The following is an 18143-nucleotide window of genomic DNA, read 5'->3' as shown; positions in this document are numbered from 1 at the left end:
ATTCTGTGCAAGGTGTCCTAGGATGATATCAGCGATCTCAGAGCTTTCCCAGGAAGTTTTGTTGGGCTTTTCCAGTTGTATAAATAAAGAAAACAGCATTTTTGTGCAGTGTGTGAGCAGTGTTTAGCAAAAGATGCCTGGGAACACAAACTGATGACCTCACGTGAGTAGGCTTCCAGTGACAAGAGTAGAAACAAGTTGATTTGTAAGCCAAGCTGTTAGTAAAAGTAAAACATGGTACTTTGGCAAGCTAAGATATTTCAACAATTAGAAATGTGGCTGTGAAAAAAATTACCCACAACATTTTCAAGCAAGCCAAGAGATTATGCATTATTATCACTGACCAGTTCCAGCTGGAGACCTTCCAGGAATTTGATATCATCAGCAAGCCTACAAAGACATCAGCTGCAATCCTTTCCCATGTCAGTTCTGTCCCCGTTGCTTCACTTTTCTGCTGGCATGATCTTTGAAGAGGTATGGCTACCAAGCAGAGAGATCTCACCACATGTGAACTGCTTGGAGTCTTGGAAAACTCTTCAAAGCTGCATATAAACTTACATACACACATGCAGAGCAATTGCACCTAGAATTTTACAATGTGTTTTCAGCTAAATGCGTTTCCAGAGACGATGATTGTAACTGGGTGTCATTTGTTTGTTTAGCACCATCAAGTATTCCTGGTATTTTACAAGGTGGATAGATTTATTTGTTTATTGATTATATTTATATCCCCTCTTTCTTCCAAGAGCTCAAGGGGGCATAAACAATAATCTCTCCTCTAACTATAACTTCCCCACAATGATAAATCAAAATAAATCAGATTGAGAGATAGTAACTGGTCCAATCACCAAGAGTCCCATGCTGAGATCAGACTTAAAGGTGCACATCTAGCCCATCTCTGTAACCATATACCATATTGCTATAGAGTCTTCTATTCTGAGAATCTTACAACCTTTTCAATATTGCAGTGGGGGTGGGGAGAATAAGGAAAAGGGAAATAAAAGGGACAACTCACTAACTCACTTTCATTGGTCGTTCAAGGTATAGCCGCCTTGTCCAGCCCAATATTATTATCACGGCCATGGAGAGAAAATATACATACATACATACATACATGGTATCTCCATTTGGATTTTGCGTTTGTTTTTATGTATATTTTTATGTAATTTTTATCTGGCTATGTTTTAATGCTATTTATTGTAAACCGCCCAGAGTCCCCCATTGGGGGAGATGGGTGGTGATATAAATTTAATAAATAAATACAAATAAAAATACACTGTAATTTCTTGAGAGAACCAGTGGGAATTAGTGGAGGTGTAGAGATGATTGTCAAGAGCAATTGTTTATTTTAGTAATTAATGACTGCCAAGTTTCCTTAGGATTGCAGAACCCCGAATACAAGTGTATTTTGCCTTTGTTTCTGTTCTAGCATTCAGTGACTGCATGGAATCATTGGGATTCCCAAAAATTATAAGTAAATGTTACTACATGTTGAAAGACAACTGCTAGAATTATTTTAACAAGAGTTTCAGATATATTTCCTCTTATTTAGGAAGCATTTTCAGCATGTTCATGTATGTGCACTGCAAGTCCTATAATCGAGATGACAGCAGGCCAGGCAATTGGTTTCCAAAGTGCTCAGCCTCACTGCTGTTTCAAGTATGCTTCAAGCTCATGCATCCTTCTTTGTATATATCATTTTTATTAAATATTTTTAAGAAGGAAGATAAAAATGAATACAAACTAATATAAAGTAAGAAAAAGAAAAGAAAAAGAAAGCTAAAAGTGCAAGAAAGGAAAAAAAGTAAACAATAGAAAGAAAAAAAGATACAAAAATAGCTTCTGATATTCATTACAGCAGTTACAGGTACAGTTATAAATGTACCTCTTACTCTATGGTTACAACTTATTCTTTCCATAATTTATCCTGTCTAATCCTCAAAACTATAAATCATAAATTCATTTTTTTCTGTTTTATGCAAAAAGTCCATAAGAGGTTTCCAGTCAGCAACGTAGATGTTCAAACACATGCATCCTGTTAACCATGGTTTACTGAATAAATCATAGTTGTCCGTGTTCATACAACATACTACGGCATAAATCACAGTTTGCCAGTTACAGTGCCTGGGCCCAACTACATGGTAAACCAAACTGAAAAACATTCTTTGTCTTAGTGTGCTGTGTCAACCATCCATTGATGCTAAAATCTTCCATAAGCCCAAATAAGGTACACCCTGCCTTTTCTTATGTGCAATGGGCCAGGATGGTAATTGAGCCCATTCTGCTGGGAGAGTGAGTGTCTGTTATGTGCAGCCTCAGCGATGTGTGATGTAGTTCATTATCTTGGTTTTATATCTTTTGTTGACTTTGATTGTTTTTATTGATGTATGCCACACAGCATCATAAACTAAGAGTTGGGCAGTGTTACAAATTCCTTAAATAAATGAATCCAAAAAAATCACATGAAGCTGATGCTTATGCACTGTATTTTTTTCTAAGTACATAAGTAGCTGTCATACAAACATGGTTTAAAAAATCAGAAATGAATTCCCCACTGTGCTAATCTGAAAAAGTTGAAAACTCTTGTTCTAGACCAAGATCAACCGCCTGTTAACTGGATAGTTCCAGGCTTATTTTCAAAAATCTGTATGAAAACTGCATCCATATGGCTTCCATCAATTTTAGGCCATCAGGATATATCAGTGTCACTTACCAAAAAACAGAAAATGCTCTTTTGCAGTTAAAAATATAGGATATTCGTCTTATGAGGGCAGAAGAAAAACAAATTTCACCTGCCTTGGCATATGGTTTATAATCGTAAATACTTATTTCTTGTGGGCTAAGGGATGAGGGAATATAAGCACATCATAGCTCAAAAACACAGTTAAGGGAGTTGCATAAACTGTATTTTTCTTCTGGGTATTAACAGTATGAAATGATCCCCTTGTAAGCAACTTAATTCCAAAACATTTTAAGCTTAAGCAGCTCTTGTTGGTAATGCTTCCTTCCTGAGAAACTTACGAGCAACCGACAATGAGGCTGAAGTGGAGACGGCAACTTTCTTGCAACTAGGATGGTCACACCTTTTAATGGTTTTGTCCTCCAAGGGCCTCAGGGAGCATAGCTGGAAATTTCAGATTTCATCCCGCTAGAATGGCAGGCAACATTTTCAACATTTGTTTTGTTTTGAGGGGATTTGGGTGGGAAATGGGCTAAAATGTGAGACCTAATTCCATCTACACTATTTTTACCAAGATGGACAAACCTTTCATCTGTAAGACTCACATGAATTACCTAATGGTGGTTGGAGACCATATTCACCCAGACTTACATAAGTACATATATATGTGTTTATAAACAAGAACCTTCTTTCTCCAAAGTTATGTCAACTGAGATAATTATTAGCAGTGGTAAAATAACTATCTTAACCACAACTGCTGAGGGGTGAAGGTGAGATTTTAATTTCATTCTGCCTCCTTCAGTGAACCTGTTGAATATAGTGGGTTGGGAAACTGGCACTGACACACTGATCATGGGGGACTCCAATGCTGGTGAGAGCTAAGGAGCACAAGGATGTATTTCCCTGACTATACCAGAGTCATGTCCCCAGGAGCTGATTCTGACCATGTGAGGAAGCTTCGTGCACAAGCGGAGGTGGTATTATACCTCTTTCCCAAGACCGTATGATAGTGGTTCCTCTGGCTTCAGGGTCAGGTGGAGTGGCCTCCCCAGTGGGAAGTTGTAGAAGAGTTTAATTCTGTTCTCCATTTTATTGCTTAGTATATTTCAATGTGCTTTGTTGTTTTGTATTATTTATGGGGAGGGTGCTGTTGTCTTTTGTATGCCATGCAGAGTCACATAGTTTGAGTTGGGCAGCCATATAAATGTATAAATAAATAAAAATAAATAGGGGGCTATAAGTTGTCCATCCCTAATCTTGACATTGCTGTCACATAATGCCACCTATCACCTTGCTAAAACTGAGCACTTTGGAACCTAAGATCTGTGGCAGAAAAATGACAAGAGATAAAAGTATTAAGTAGATAAATAGATTGAAGGAGAAGTCTGTCTTCTGCCACCACCAGGACATGTATTCATTTTATAGAAAACAATGATTAAATAGGTTCTTCATTAAATTAAATTAAGTTAATGCAAGTAATTTAATTTACAGGGTTGGATGGTTCAGTACAAATATATTGCAGTGACTGAGGTGACTGTTTTAGAATTTCATTGTTTTAAGGTCATGCTATATGTTACATTTTTAAGATAAACCCCTAAAACTGAAGTTGTTTTAAAAGCATAATGTATGTGTATGACCAGTTTATACAATCTGGAGAAATATATCAAAGAACATTCATTCCCTGCTATTCTGTACTGCTATTCAGTGTCAAAGGCTGGCTTGTCCCTGTGTAATCTTAAGAGGGTAAAAGAATGGTACATTGTAACCTTAGATGATAGAATAGTATAGGAAAACAAATGCAAAAAAATGGGTGAAAGAAAGGTTAGAAATGCTATTCATTAGAAGAAAATCTTCAGGAATTTAGATAAACGGGAGAAGAGCTATTGTATATAAGATTGCAGTTACTGTATACTGTATGTTACATGCTAGCCATACTCTGGATTTAGGAAAATAGTATCATGGTATTATTTAAACAGACTATTCTGAGCCAAATTTTAAACGACAGGGGCAGTTTTTCATGTTAATTCTATGTTTCCAAGAGTCCCTGATGCCATTGTCTCTTTCATCTGTAAACTTTATTTACACTTCAGTAAAATACGATTTCCTATTAGGCAGGAATTATTTTTTAATTCATTCTTTTAAAGAAATATTCCATTTGAAGTGTTAAGATTTTGTACGTCAAGCTCAAACAGTGCTGATAAAGCATCACAACTCTCCTGGCCTATGTTTCCTCTTGGTGGGGAAAGTAGAAGCAAGCACAGGGAAGATAAAACAATTTTGTTTTGATAAGAGTTTTAGTGGGGCACATACATTTTTGTTCCAGCTGTATTTTCAGATGATATCATCAGTGGGAATGCTGTTTCTAAAAGGCTGCAGCTCCCTTACTGTGATTGTGTTGCCTGTAAAATTAAAAAAATAGCTTCTTTGCTTATGGTTTTTTAAAGGTAGGCCATATAAGTCAATCAGCAGAAGTACAATCCTAGATATTAGGGATGTACAACTTTGCCCAGGGCAAGGGCACATTTAGACCTTGAATGGCATTAAGGGACCACACTCTAGAAAGTAATGGGTAGCTCCAGAACAAAACTGATTTAAGTCTAATTTAATTTTAATGTAGGTAGTATGATTTTGCTCCAGTCCTATGTGCAATAATTTTGTTTTGTAACAAAAAATACAGACTGATGACACCTTTGGAGATCTCTGGTAGATGTCCATATCCAACACTTCCAGCCCTGGGATTCAATATTTACATCGTTGCTCTACATGTTCAGCTAGAAGAGTAAGCTCCATTACATTTATTAGTTTTCCATCCCATCTGTCATTCAGGAGCTCAAGGAGGTGTACATAGCATTCCCACTTGTGTTTCCCATAACCCTATTATGGGAAGGCAGACATAGAATGACTGGCTCAAAGTCCCCAGTGAGTTCCCATGGTTGTGAGTGGTTTAGAACCTAGGTCTCCATGCTCCTAGTTCAGCACTGTAACCACTGCACCATGCTGGCTCTCAACAGCATTTACCTTCTCACTGCTATTTGTAGTACTGCACTCCAAAGTTGCTGCCCTAAAACACTTTGTGAGATTTTATGTGGCCATTGAACACAGTGGAATCTTTACCTGAGTAAACATGCCTTCCAAATAATGAACTCTATTTTCAGCTAGCATGCCCAAAGGACAGGGAAGATCTGAGTAACAGTCCAACCACAAGGGTCACACATTCACCTTCTGTGTTCTACAAGTATGCAAACATATCCACCTGGGAGAAGTTTTCATTAAAGCTGTTAAATTTTTCTTCTAAGTAGGCACACTTGGGATTTCACCATTTGGATGTGATTCATTAAGTCTACATGTTTAATTTTGGAATGCTTGCTTCAAGTAGGAAAAAACTCATCCTGTGAAGTGCTAAATGTCTTTGATTCAGGGACTTTGGAAGTGGGTGGGTTGGTGTTCGTATTTGCAGGGTTGGAGGGAGGCTTGGGTTTTGTTTTGTTTTACAAATCTCTTGTATTTTTACAGCTTATGGGAAGGAAAATAGTTGTGGTATTAAAATGCTGGCAAAGTGCCTCACCAAGCAAAACTCATCTTTCACGCTTGGTGACAAGCACTTGCATACTGCTTTGCAGAGAACCCAAGGGTTCCATAGAAGGTTATTATGCATTCCTCTGTGAAAAAGTTATAGTGGCTGACAGGATTCTCAGAAAGATAACTCTTTCTTCTGTCCATTGTAGACCTTTAGGTGCAGTTGTGCAAAAAGGATTGATATCTTAAGAATAATATGTATTTATCTGTTGATCCAACAGATTTGTATATTTCCATAATTGTATATACTTCAGGTAGTTTAACTATTTAAATATAAAAGCAGAATAAGAGCAAGACAATTAAAGATCTAGCATAGTAAATAACAGTCCTTAAATTAAGGTGTCCACTGAAAACTGTTTGAAGTAGCTTATTTTTACCTCTTGGGAAACTGTCAGGATTGGTGCCACAACAGGGGATTCAACTGTTACATAGGAGAGGAGCCATCACCAAGAATAACTGCTTCTGCTGTCCTCCAAAAGTCCCTATAGAGCAACCATCAAGAACTTTTAAGATTTGAAAGGCCCCCACCCTGTTAGCCTTCCGGAGGGCTGTGAAGGCATGACTCTTCACCCAGGCACTGGGGTAGGATGGAAGTGAGCCCAGCAAATGTAAATGTAGAGTTGGTGGGATGAGAGCCACTGTGTGCTTGTAACCTGCAATACAGATGTTATATGTACACAGTGGCTCTCAACTGCCAATAGCTGGGCCACTGCTTTTTCCACTGACTGATTTCTGGGTACTCTTCAAAGGTATTCCCACATAAAGTACATTGTGGTGGTCCAGACACATGTGATGAGGGCATGTATCTTTCCAGAGCTTTCTGCTCCAGATAAAGTTGTGGCCACAACCGCCAAGTGTCCATCCAATAATAGCTGTGAGTCCAGCAGATCATCTTCAGGAGGAATATTATCCCACCAGAAATAAAACAGGAGCTGGCAGAGAACTGTGCTGAAAAAACAGCAATTCTGTTTTGCTATGTATTAGCTGCATCCTGTTTTGTTCCATCCCAAACCCCAACAGCCTCCAACCACTGGGTCAAAACTCACCAGCAGCTGCAGCCCAGCCTGGGGTGGTGGTTCACCAACCAAGATGACAGAAAAATGACAAAGGTGTATTCCAATGTCATGATGCAAACCCCAGCCTTTTGTATTTGCATCTTAAATGTCAGGCACAAGTACCTAAGTTACGAAGTTTGTTTCATGACATCACAATTCATGTTTTGTCACATTGCCTGCTCTGTGGATGTCCATATGGTAATGTAGAACTGGGTATCATCCACATACTGATAATACTTCTCCAAAACCAGTGGATGTCCTCTCCCAGAGGCTTCATGTAGATAACTTGGGAAGTGAACCCTGTGGCACTCCACAAGGGAGAATCTACCAGTGTGGCTTCTCCCCCTCCCTCACTGACTGGACTTACCTGCTCAGGAAGGAGTGGAATGACTGCAAAAAATGCCCACAACTCCTGACCTTGTAGGTGTTCTAGAAGGATACCATGATTGAACATGGTATTAAACACTCCCAAGAGGTCCAAGAGTAGCAGGAAATGTGCACTCACCCCATTTAGACACCTAACAGAGGTCATCAACCTAAGGAGGATAGTCAGCACTCTTACATGAACTAAGTATATATGAAAAGATAATTAGCAGAAAATTCTGCAACACACAGGGACATTTTACCAAACAAGTTGACTTCTGAAACTGTTCTCTGTAAGTAAGAAATCTAAAATTAATAGCTGGGATCATGCTGTTAGGAAGGAGTATTTGGTATGTTTGCCGCCTTATTTATAAAAATAATAAAGGGATAGAAAATAAATAAATATGGTTCGTTCACCAAGTAAGTTAGCACTTGGGTTCTCAACAGAATACACTTATACATCTCCAAGAGAGATTCTGTTATATACTGTACATAAACTTGGCATTAGATTATTTTAATGATAGTGTCCGAACTGGTTATCCTGTTGTATTGGACAAATGAGCTAAAATGTCTGCTATGCAGATAGGTGATGGATAAGCCCATATCAAGGCACATGTGATTTGTATAGATCAGTAATATAGAACAAACTAATGTAATCAGTGCTACAAGACCTGCACAGGAAACTATATATGCTCTTACAAAATTGTTTCAAACGGAAGCATCCAGGTGGAAGCATTCGTTGAGTAATTTCCACCAGATTCAGTTAGGTCAGTAGTTTGGGATTGGTAAATGAGGATGAGACTGTAGCCTGAAAAATAATAGTCTACAATCCTATACCAAAGTGACACTGAATGTATTGCAATATATCTCCAAGTAAACATACAGTATATGGGATTGCATTACTAGTTCAGACATTCTACCGTCTTTATCACCAATGAGCTTGCGGGAAGGACCATGAATGGGAGAGGAAAAACAGCAAGAGGGAAGGTTATAGTAACAAGATCTTCTGGCACAAATGAGCTGATTTCTCTTAATGCTATATAGGTCAACTGCCTTTTTATAACAGTGAGAATTCTAATGAACTACAAACACTGAATGTTGAAGTCTTGTATTGGAAGCTGAATTTGGGCAAATTGTTTACATTGTAATTTCTCCATTCCACCAAGTTTCTAATATTCATTTAAAGCCAATTTGTAGGCTTTGGCAATCGTAATTAAGTATATCTATTCTGAATTGGAAGACTTCAGTTTGAGTCTTCCCAGATCCATTAGCCATAGTAATTAAGGACAGCACAGCAGCATATTCAGGTTACTTTCTGGCAGCCTTCCCTAAGCTAGTGCTGTCCAGATGTGTTGTATTTCAAATCATGTAATCACCCTGCTATATCGTCTTTGGCTGCTTTATTTGGACAGTTTCCTGGCATCTTCACAGTTAGGCAGCAACATGGGTCATGCTGATTTGTGACGTAGTAGAAAGCTATATGCATACCCTTCTCCTTTTGGTTTGTTCATGGAAATGTGATACTGAGGCAGACACATGTAATGCAATATTATGTGCATTTATTCGTAATTGAGTATCTGCTGTCACTGAGCTTCATAGATCAATACATGTACAACTGGCAGAGTAATGAAAAATCTGCCAAAATTGTGTGTGTGTGTACATACACTGTATATATGAGAATGAAGGTATATTTATAAAAATAACAAAGGCGGGATAAAAATTAAATAAATAAATGTTGTAGAAAATGATGTGCAAATGGTAAAAGTTTATGTCAGGAATGTACCTTTTAAAAAAATTATCAGGGAAAGTTGTATGTCAAAGAATGAAAGCAATATGATTTACATAAAAACGATGCTTTAACAATTTATGTTAATAGTTATATAACTTGGAGAAGATACATGCGAAGCTCTATATGTTATAAATAGAAATTTAGAAAATTTCATATGGATTTTAGAAACAGAATCTGGAAAAAACCTGCTGGCCTGGAATATTACCTTACTAAGAAGACAGTAAAGGAGAGAACAGTTTTACTGCTTTGCACATCCCTGTCCTTGACTTGAAGAGGAACCATCAGGCATTGGGACTTAATTATAAACAGCTGAATTTTGTGAAGTTCATTAAAATGAGAGTAGGCCAGTTTAGCAATGAAAGCTAGAATTCCTATCCATAAGCTATGATGGCTGGGAATTGTGAGTTGATGTTTATTGCATTCAGAAGGTATATAATTAGGGAAGGTTGGAGCAGCCTGAAGTTTTGATTTCACTGACCTTAAAAATCTGTGATGATCATCAATTGTACGGTGTTAGGTTTTTAAAAACATAACATCTAACTGAAGTGTTTTAGTTGTGTAATTGGGCAACTGGAGTTCACTGTTGCAGTCAGATACAGTCTGTGCTTGCTTTCTTGAGCTTCAACTTCAATAATTAGGAAATTGGGTTTCTGTCTATAATTAATGACAGAACATAGAGAATGAAGTTTGTTCATAATATAGTGGAAAACGAACTTTTTTTTCAGATTTGTAACTTACCTCATCTGAACAAATTTAAAATACTTTTTAAAAAAAGTAGAACAACAGCTTCACTAATGGGAGCTCTGGTTCACAGTTTGCTCTGGCTGGCTTAACTCTAGCCAGTGAATACAGACGTACAGCATTTAGAACCAATGGCCCCAACTGGACTTTAGCAAATCCCCAGTATAAAGGAATTCTGTAGTTAGGAATTATCATGTAGAAATGTCTTTGCAGTCTCATCTTACTGCTGCAGAGGCAACTGCAGTCTTTTAACTGTGTTAAAAATACTCTGAAAACTATCCTCAAGGCTTAACTGTGTGACATGTGTGAATGCATAAAATGAACCCCAGTGACCTATTACATTGCAAAGTAGCATTAGTGGAGATAATTTGAAGTAGGGAAGGGAAATCTTAGCTCTTGCTCTATCTCAAGGGTGCAGGCATTTTTAGGCAAGGACATAACTTCATGTTTGATGAGTTAGGGCTCTGGTAACAGAAGAATGGAGACAGGAAAAAGAAGTGGGTAGAGACAGAACAAAATAAACAATTGATTAGATTTGGTAAAGATAATTTATTTAATAATGTTCACCTTTATTTGATTGAGGTTAAAATATATATGCTGCTATTCGGTAACTCTTAATGGACTTTTGCTGCTTAGGACTGAACGAAGAGGCTTTATAATGTGTTCTACTATAGGTTTATAGAAACTGTGTAGCAAGGAAGTCCAGCTTCACAGAAGTAAAGAAAAGAAGATAGTCTAGCTTCACAGAAGCAAAGTAGCATTCACTGAAAATTTGGAACTTTATTCCAATCTTACCTTGCAACTTAACGATTTAGGGAGGGGAAAAAAAGGAAAGCTTTGCAGTACTGGGGTCAAGGGATGGGAAAACAGAGGGAGTATACTTCACCCAGCCTGGACAGAAAAAAGGGTGCCCATTGGGAGATGTAAGGATTGAATGGAGTGTGAGGGTATTCACTGGCTTTATAGACCATGGCTGGATCAACCACAGGATTATTTAAAAAAAAAAAGCAACTACCCTCCAGCAGAGACCATAGCAGCCTGGCAGCCCAGGATGAAATGGCTGCAGGCAGCAACCAACCACTGGAGATGAAGTAGTGTGCCAGGTGCTGTAGCCAGTTGGAGCTGGGGCTGCTACTAGGTCAAAAAGACACACTGCAGACCTTAAAGAAAAGTGTAAAATGGCTTAGGAGACAGAACAGAAGTTTTGGAGCATAGTGGAGCTTCAGAACATCAGTGGGGGTTGCACTTGTGATGGGCTTGGAATGGGTAGAGAAAGACATCATCTCTTCCTGCACCCAAGAAACCATTGGTTATGTGTGGATCTGCCTTTAATCCTAGTTACAAAGCTCATTTAGCAAGGTTATGAAATGGACTTTTCAAGGTGACAAATGCTGTCCCTGTAAAAATGTTTGATTTGTTTTTTTTCTCTCTACAAACTAGTATCTGTGTCAGTTAATGAGCATGTTTATTCTAGAGTTCACACTCTGAGTCCCTTTCTTTGCTATTAGTATGGTAGTAATTCAGTTGAACTATCAGAAAAGAAACATCCTTTAGCTTGAGTAATCAGAATGTCAGGCTGATGTTTGGTCAAGTTAGAGGCAGTTGGCTTCATATGGCTGACATGTGGTAGTTTAAAGTGCTCAATGTGGCAGCTCATCTCATGAGGGAAGCTATTCACATTGGTTGGCTCACTATTCAGATCACGCTGGGGTGGAAATGGTTCACCATGTACACTTGCTCAAAAAGAGAAGCTTGTTGTGAAAAGTGACGGAACAGGATACTGACAGGTCTACACAAATCAGCTTCTGTGAGTTGCTGCAATGTGGGAAGACCCCAAGACTTTCTTTTTTATTCCCTAGTTCAGTGTTTCTCAACTTGGCAGCTTGAACATGTGTGGACTTCCCCTGGGTGGGAAATTCTGGGAGTTGAAGTTCACACATCTTCATGCTGCCAAGATTGAGAAACACTGCCCTAGCTGAACACAGTTATGGACTGAAGCGTATTAAACTATATGCTCAATAATTTTTCAGGTGTTCTTTTTTTTTTTGCCAAGAGCTGCTTTTTATAGTGTACAGGATTTAAAAGTCAAAGGTATTTACACCAATGGTCAGAATTTAGAACTCTTCTGTTGGAAGAGCTATGGTGAAAAGTTCTCTAGCAACGTAATCAAAGTAACTGTTTAGAGCTGATTTTTGCTAGGACAAAGATGGCTTGATACAGCAGGGTTCCTCAACCTTGGCAACTCTAAGCTGTGTGGACTTCAACTCCCAGAATTCCCCAGCCAGCTTAGAGTTGCCAAGGTTGAGGAACCCTGTGATACAGCATTAGGGTTGAGTTTAACTCCAGCCGGCGAGTGACCAGCTGGGTAGAGCTGACAGTGTCAGAAGACTGTCTTGAGGAGATACCCTGTTCTAGGAAACAGGAGGAACCCAGGAGCCCATTTAAACATGCTACAGCTGGCACTGTTCAGAACAGCTAAAGCTATTAAGGACAAGTTGGAAGGCAGCCTTTCGGTCTCCTCTGCTGCTTGTTCACCATGGAAAAGAAGTACTTCAAAGACCATCCAGGGAACTTGCTGTCAAATAAACTTTTACAGCTACATTTTAAAGACTAAATATGCTACAAGAGCATGAAATACAAATCAACAATTATTTTACCAACTATTCATTTTATGTTTCATATTTATTATCACAGGGTATGTTAAGGATAGGTCATCATGCTATCAGGAAGAGGATGTGAAGGACAGTATAGCAAGGGGGGCTAGTAGTACATTAATAGACCTTAATGTGGTGGCATTCACACAATACAGTAAGCCTTGATTAATGTATTATGAGCTTGATTCTCAATACATTAAGCCAAAACTAAGTAACCCACATTAAGCATGGACAATACACATGAAGCAACTGTGGCTTAGGGCCTCATTTTGGCACCAAAGGCAATATCTTTTTGGTAATCAGGGGGTTGCCTTTGACATTTTTGTGGTTGCTTATCCCTGCAGTGAATCAGTTATGAAGGTGAGGTTTTTAGACCAAGGTAGGAAAAAAGAGGGGGAAGAAAATTGAGTCTCCTCACAAAAGACTAATTAATGTTAGCTTGTTCCCATAAAGAGTTCATGTGTCCCCCAATGTTCCAACTTGCTCCCAACATTACAATTCCTTAGTTTCATTCTGTTCTCTAGGAGTTAATGCTGTGCTAATAATATATGAAAGCAATAAAGCCCCTTTATACTTTTCCCCCTTTCTTTTCTGGATATAAAAAAAGAAAAGGATATTAATGATCTTACAGACAGATTATCCAAAATATATGCTTTGTAAAATGCTATAGAAAAGGTAATACTTGGAAAGATTTGTGCTGAAATTTCACCTATAATTGGTACTTGTTGCAGTCAAGCATTTCTGGAAAGGATTCAGACAGTTATAGATATATAAGGCTTGAAATACTGTACGTGTGAAGTATTATGCTACAACCCCTGTCTCTGAACACCAGTGAGTTGTTGTTCTATCAGTTAAGTCTAACAGTTTAGCACTTGTTTGTCAACTAGATTTATTACAGTTGGGGGTGGGGATCAAAGGCTTACCTAGTGATTTGCTGCTTTTGTCTTTTATGGCCATGAAGGACTGAAATAGTTACCACTGAAGGCAAGAACAATTGATGCATAGCTGCATTTCCCCTTTGTTAGCAGTCCAGAATTAAAGAATGACAAATGGTAGTTTTGAATTTTGTGCTTCTAGGGGTCTTGGAAATTACATGAACTTTCTTTTTATTATTTCTCAGAAAGAGGGGGAAAACACTCCTTTTCAGCAAGATATCCCTTGAAGAATTTCCACTTGCTAGAACAAGGAAGTCCCCAGAGACTCAGTATTGTTCAACAGTGGCTAAAGGGCTTTGGAGACGATATGCTTTTGTCTTTCCCAGGCCCTGGGTCCCCTTGTAAGGCACTGCATTTGGACTTCAGTTGCAAGGTTAAGAGTCAGTGCTGGAAGATGTTCATATATAAATTGCACAACATTTTATCATAAGCTGCCTAGAGATCTAAGACAGGCTCAGAAAATGACAAAGCTGTTATGAAAGGATAGTCTAGAGCAGTCTTCTTTTAAGCCCCAGCATTGCTGGGCCCCTGGGCCATTGCTGAAAATTCTGTAAACTAAAGTCCTTATGTCTGTGGGGCATCTAGGTTGTGGAAGGCTGATTTAGAAAGTCAAGGTCATCTTGAACGTATTTTGATATATACTGTCAAGAAGTAAGAACAAGTCACACCATGAAAATATTTATTGGCTGCTCATACAGTATAATGTACACTGGATGGCCATAAATAATGTAAAATATGCACATAGTTATATAGGATGTGTAAATGAAGGGCATTACTGAAGTTCATAGGTGCATGATTTGAAAGCCAGTGCCCAAAAAGGGCAAGCAAAATACAGATCGCAGGTGAGCAAGCTGAGGAAAGCTAAGAGAAGTAGGCTTATAGTAACAGTCCCCCATAAACAGAGATAGGAATTAAAGAGAGGTCTGCTGTCCTGAGGCCTTTCTTCTACTTTACTCAGATGTTTCTCTTGTATGGGAATCGGAGGTACCAATCCACAAGAGGCCTCCTGCAAGACCCTTTGGAGAAGTATAAACAATAGAATAAAAAACAGTTCTCTCATAGAAGATCACTGTATCTCAGAATAGGTACCTAACTCTTGGTCCACAACTTGCAATATGAAAGGCTGTCTTACCATAAGAAAGGACAGGGCTTCTAAATAGGGCTAGCTGATGATGGATTAACTGATTTCAGTTTGCTAGTTTTTATTATTATTTGAGGGTCTCCTGATGTAGGAAATGGCATTTGATATTCCAACAGAGGAACTCATGACCCCTGCTAATGCAGGGCTTCCCTTCTGATGCACGTATCCTCTTCAAAAGAGCAAGGATTGACATCAGGACATGATGTCATGTTACTCTCTGGAACAGTGTCAAGGATAACTGGATGTTTTCCAGAGAAAATAATGGTTTTGATGATGAACTCTCACTCAGCAGCTCTTTAAGTGGATGTTTGTGACCTAGAACAGCATAATTTATTTGCTTGTGTGCCCTTCGTAGACAGAAAAGAGCTAAATGCATAATTATATGGTAATCAGATGTTGTACTGTGCTTACTACATCAGTCATGGTTTGACAGCTGCTAACGTGCAGATCCTTAGTTCTGCCACTTCTTGTTGACTAGCTGTGGTATACATATATTTCAAAATGATTGTTCAAAAGCCTTCTAAGGGCTTTTCATCCAAAACAACATCACTATTGAACTATTATACAAGTTGTGGGAAGTTACGCCTAAATTTAGTAGGAAATAAACCAGATTAACCATAGCGAAGCCTCTGTCAGTATAGACATGGGCTTTAGATACAAACTGGAGCCAGTATGTTTAAAAAGGACCATGTCTTGAACTTGCCGTCTGAACTACCCTGAAATCATAAACTATATATGAGCCTGTAGATTGTCCAGCGAAAATAATAGAACCTCTGCTTTTTAGAACAAATACACCCTTCATAAATGTTACCTGGAAATCCCTTTTCATAGTATGCTGCTAAAGGTATGACAGCCTTGTGAGATAAACCAGACAGGAAACATGACCAGATGAGCCAATTCTATTTTATTGTAAGTTTGCATTAACAGAATCATGCAAGCCTGGAAGTGCATCTCCGTCCCCTTTACAGCCCAAGAAACTAGGGACGGTCTCTTCTGAGCCTCTTGCCCCACCCACATTCCTGCTGCAGGCTAAGTTGCCTTTTACCTGACTCTTCCCTTGGCTGTGTCACTTTGCCCTGTCTCCCAAGGTCATTCCCACATACCATTACAAGGTACCATCAAATCATGTTAAATCATTTTCAGATTCAACCATGAAACTATGGATTCTGAATTCTAGAGCAGCAGCAAGAACAATAAAAATTGATCCATCTAGAGATTAAATAGGTGCTTGTCAAAAACAGTTTCCGGGATGATGGATTAACACCATAATAATAATGGATTTTAGCACTAGAAAGGCCAGGGATTTAGCACTAGAAAAACCAGGGATTTAGCAGTGCCATGGTGTAAACCCATGACCTGTGGCATTGATGTTAATGCATTTTTATGCACAATGTTACCAAAACCCATAGTTAGATCCCCTGTCCATGGACAAAATTAAAAATAAGATAGCTGCCTCTTTCTGGTGCCACCTAAAACAAAATATGGAAGAAAGATATGAAACTTAATGGAATTTCTGTATTTTAATATAAGATAACCTAAATGTGGCATCAAACCACAGATCACATTGAAAACCAAAAATTAAGTATCCGTGATCTTCTGGTACTGCGTCAAAGAATGAAAACTACCACTGATGTCATAAGTTCCATCGACCAAAAATCATAGAAACAGGAGAAGAATGTGTGCAGTGTCTGTATATGTATGTGTATGCGCATGTGTGAATGAGTACAACCATTGATCTAGGAAATAATTCAAACTTATAGCCAAAAAATTTGCTCAACTATTTTATACCGTCAATTGATATCCTTCACTGCATCTCCAATTTTTAATTTCAGTAGCATTGGAATAGGTGCTAGGTGCAGTGCAAACAGAATTTAGTTCAGAAGAGAACTCTGGCATAGCATATTTAACAGGACACATGCTCCTCATTTTACAGGTCAGATCAAATGGTGCTGGATAATTCAATTGTTTCAAGATTTTGGATAACATTTGGAAGTATGGGAATAAAATAATCAGAGCTATTTGGCTGGAATGAGAGAAGCTCATGGTACTGCAGTTCTTGTCTTGCTTAGTGAACTACAGCCTTTATATTATGATACCAGGGCAGCATAGAACCAACAGTAAAAATAATTTTGATCTTCTAAATGTATAATATCTTTTTTTTTGTTCTGTGATTCTAGGTCTATATAATCAAAGTGACATGGTCAGACGCAACTTGCCAGACAATCTACCGGAGGTATAGCAAATTCTTTGACTTGCAGGTAATGAATGAATTTTGCTTTTTGTTTTGTGGAGACAGTATGTGTGGGATTGACATAGCTTCTCACAGGGACTCTAACGCCATCACAGGATGCTGCAGATTTTGCATTATGAATAAAATTTGTTCCAAAATACTTGAAAATACTGTTTTAATGGTTTGAGAGAAGTTGCTTTGGTTCTCGTAGAGAAAGGTCTTGCATTACTATGTTATTCTGCAGTCTTCCTTGTGGGAAACTGTGCATCCTCTTCCTTCATTGTGGAAAGAGTGTGTCCCATGAGAACGCAACACTTTCCCTCTTAAATTTGGCTTCCTCTTGTTTGTGATTCTGCTGATAGTATGTACTGGACATATTTTATTTCTCCCACCAACTTCCATGAAGTTTTCCTTTTGTGACCTCAATGCATTCATATGCACTGTGAGGCCATTTCTTAACCAAAGGATCCAGAGGAGCCAACATAATCAGAATTCATCAGCTTTAGAGCAGTTCTGAGCTTGTATTTCTAAATTTGTACTAGTCAACAAGTCATTGGTGGGGGGGGGGGACAGTGAGGACGGATGGTCAGTGAGAGTAGTGGCCTAAGCCTTGCACATGAAAGGGGTCTCACCCAGAATATAATTCCACATTTGAAGCAATCAATTTGATTGATACTTGTCATTTAAGGCAGTAATATTAGTCAGCTGAGATATAATCCCAGCTGTTATTTCAATATTAGGGGTTTCCCCACATGCTCTTGTTTATAGGGTAATTGGACAGAAAATATTGGGGTCTGACATGGGATGCAGTGAGAAGAAACTGGGTGGGGACTCAGATGAAAATTCTGCCCCCTGGTTTCTCAGATCCAGCACCTGAGTTAAAAACCTACCTTGCTCATGTATTTTCACTGTGGCTGTGGGTTAAACCACTGAGCTGCTGAGCTTGCCGATCGGAAGGTCGGTGGTTCGAATCCGCGTG

The 18143-nt window shown here is 38.6% G+C and overlaps 1 protein-coding gene across 1 annotated transcript in view; it reads left to right on the top strand.

Annotated features, from left to right (window-relative positions):
- SH3PXD2A (SH3 and PX domains 2A) overlaps window positions 1-18143 on the top strand; it is a 259549-nt gene that overhangs the window by 13181 nt on the left and 228225 nt on the right. The window contains exon 2 of the mRNA XM_063307115.1: window positions 17112-17192. Within this exon, the coding sequence (XP_063163185.1) occupies window positions 17112-17192 (81 nt within the window). The remainder of the gene's footprint in view (window positions 1-17111; window positions 17193-18143) is intronic.

The sequence above is a fragment of the Candoia aspera genome, chromosome 6 (assembly GCF_035149785.1).
Source record: "Candoia aspera isolate rCanAsp1 chromosome 6, rCanAsp1.hap2, whole genome shotgun sequence".
In the NCBI taxonomy this organism is placed as follows: domain Eukaryota; kingdom Metazoa; phylum Chordata; class Lepidosauria; order Squamata; family Boidae; genus Candoia; species Candoia aspera.
Note: the sequence above shows the minus strand (reverse complement) of the source record. Positions and strands in the feature narration are given on the sequence as shown.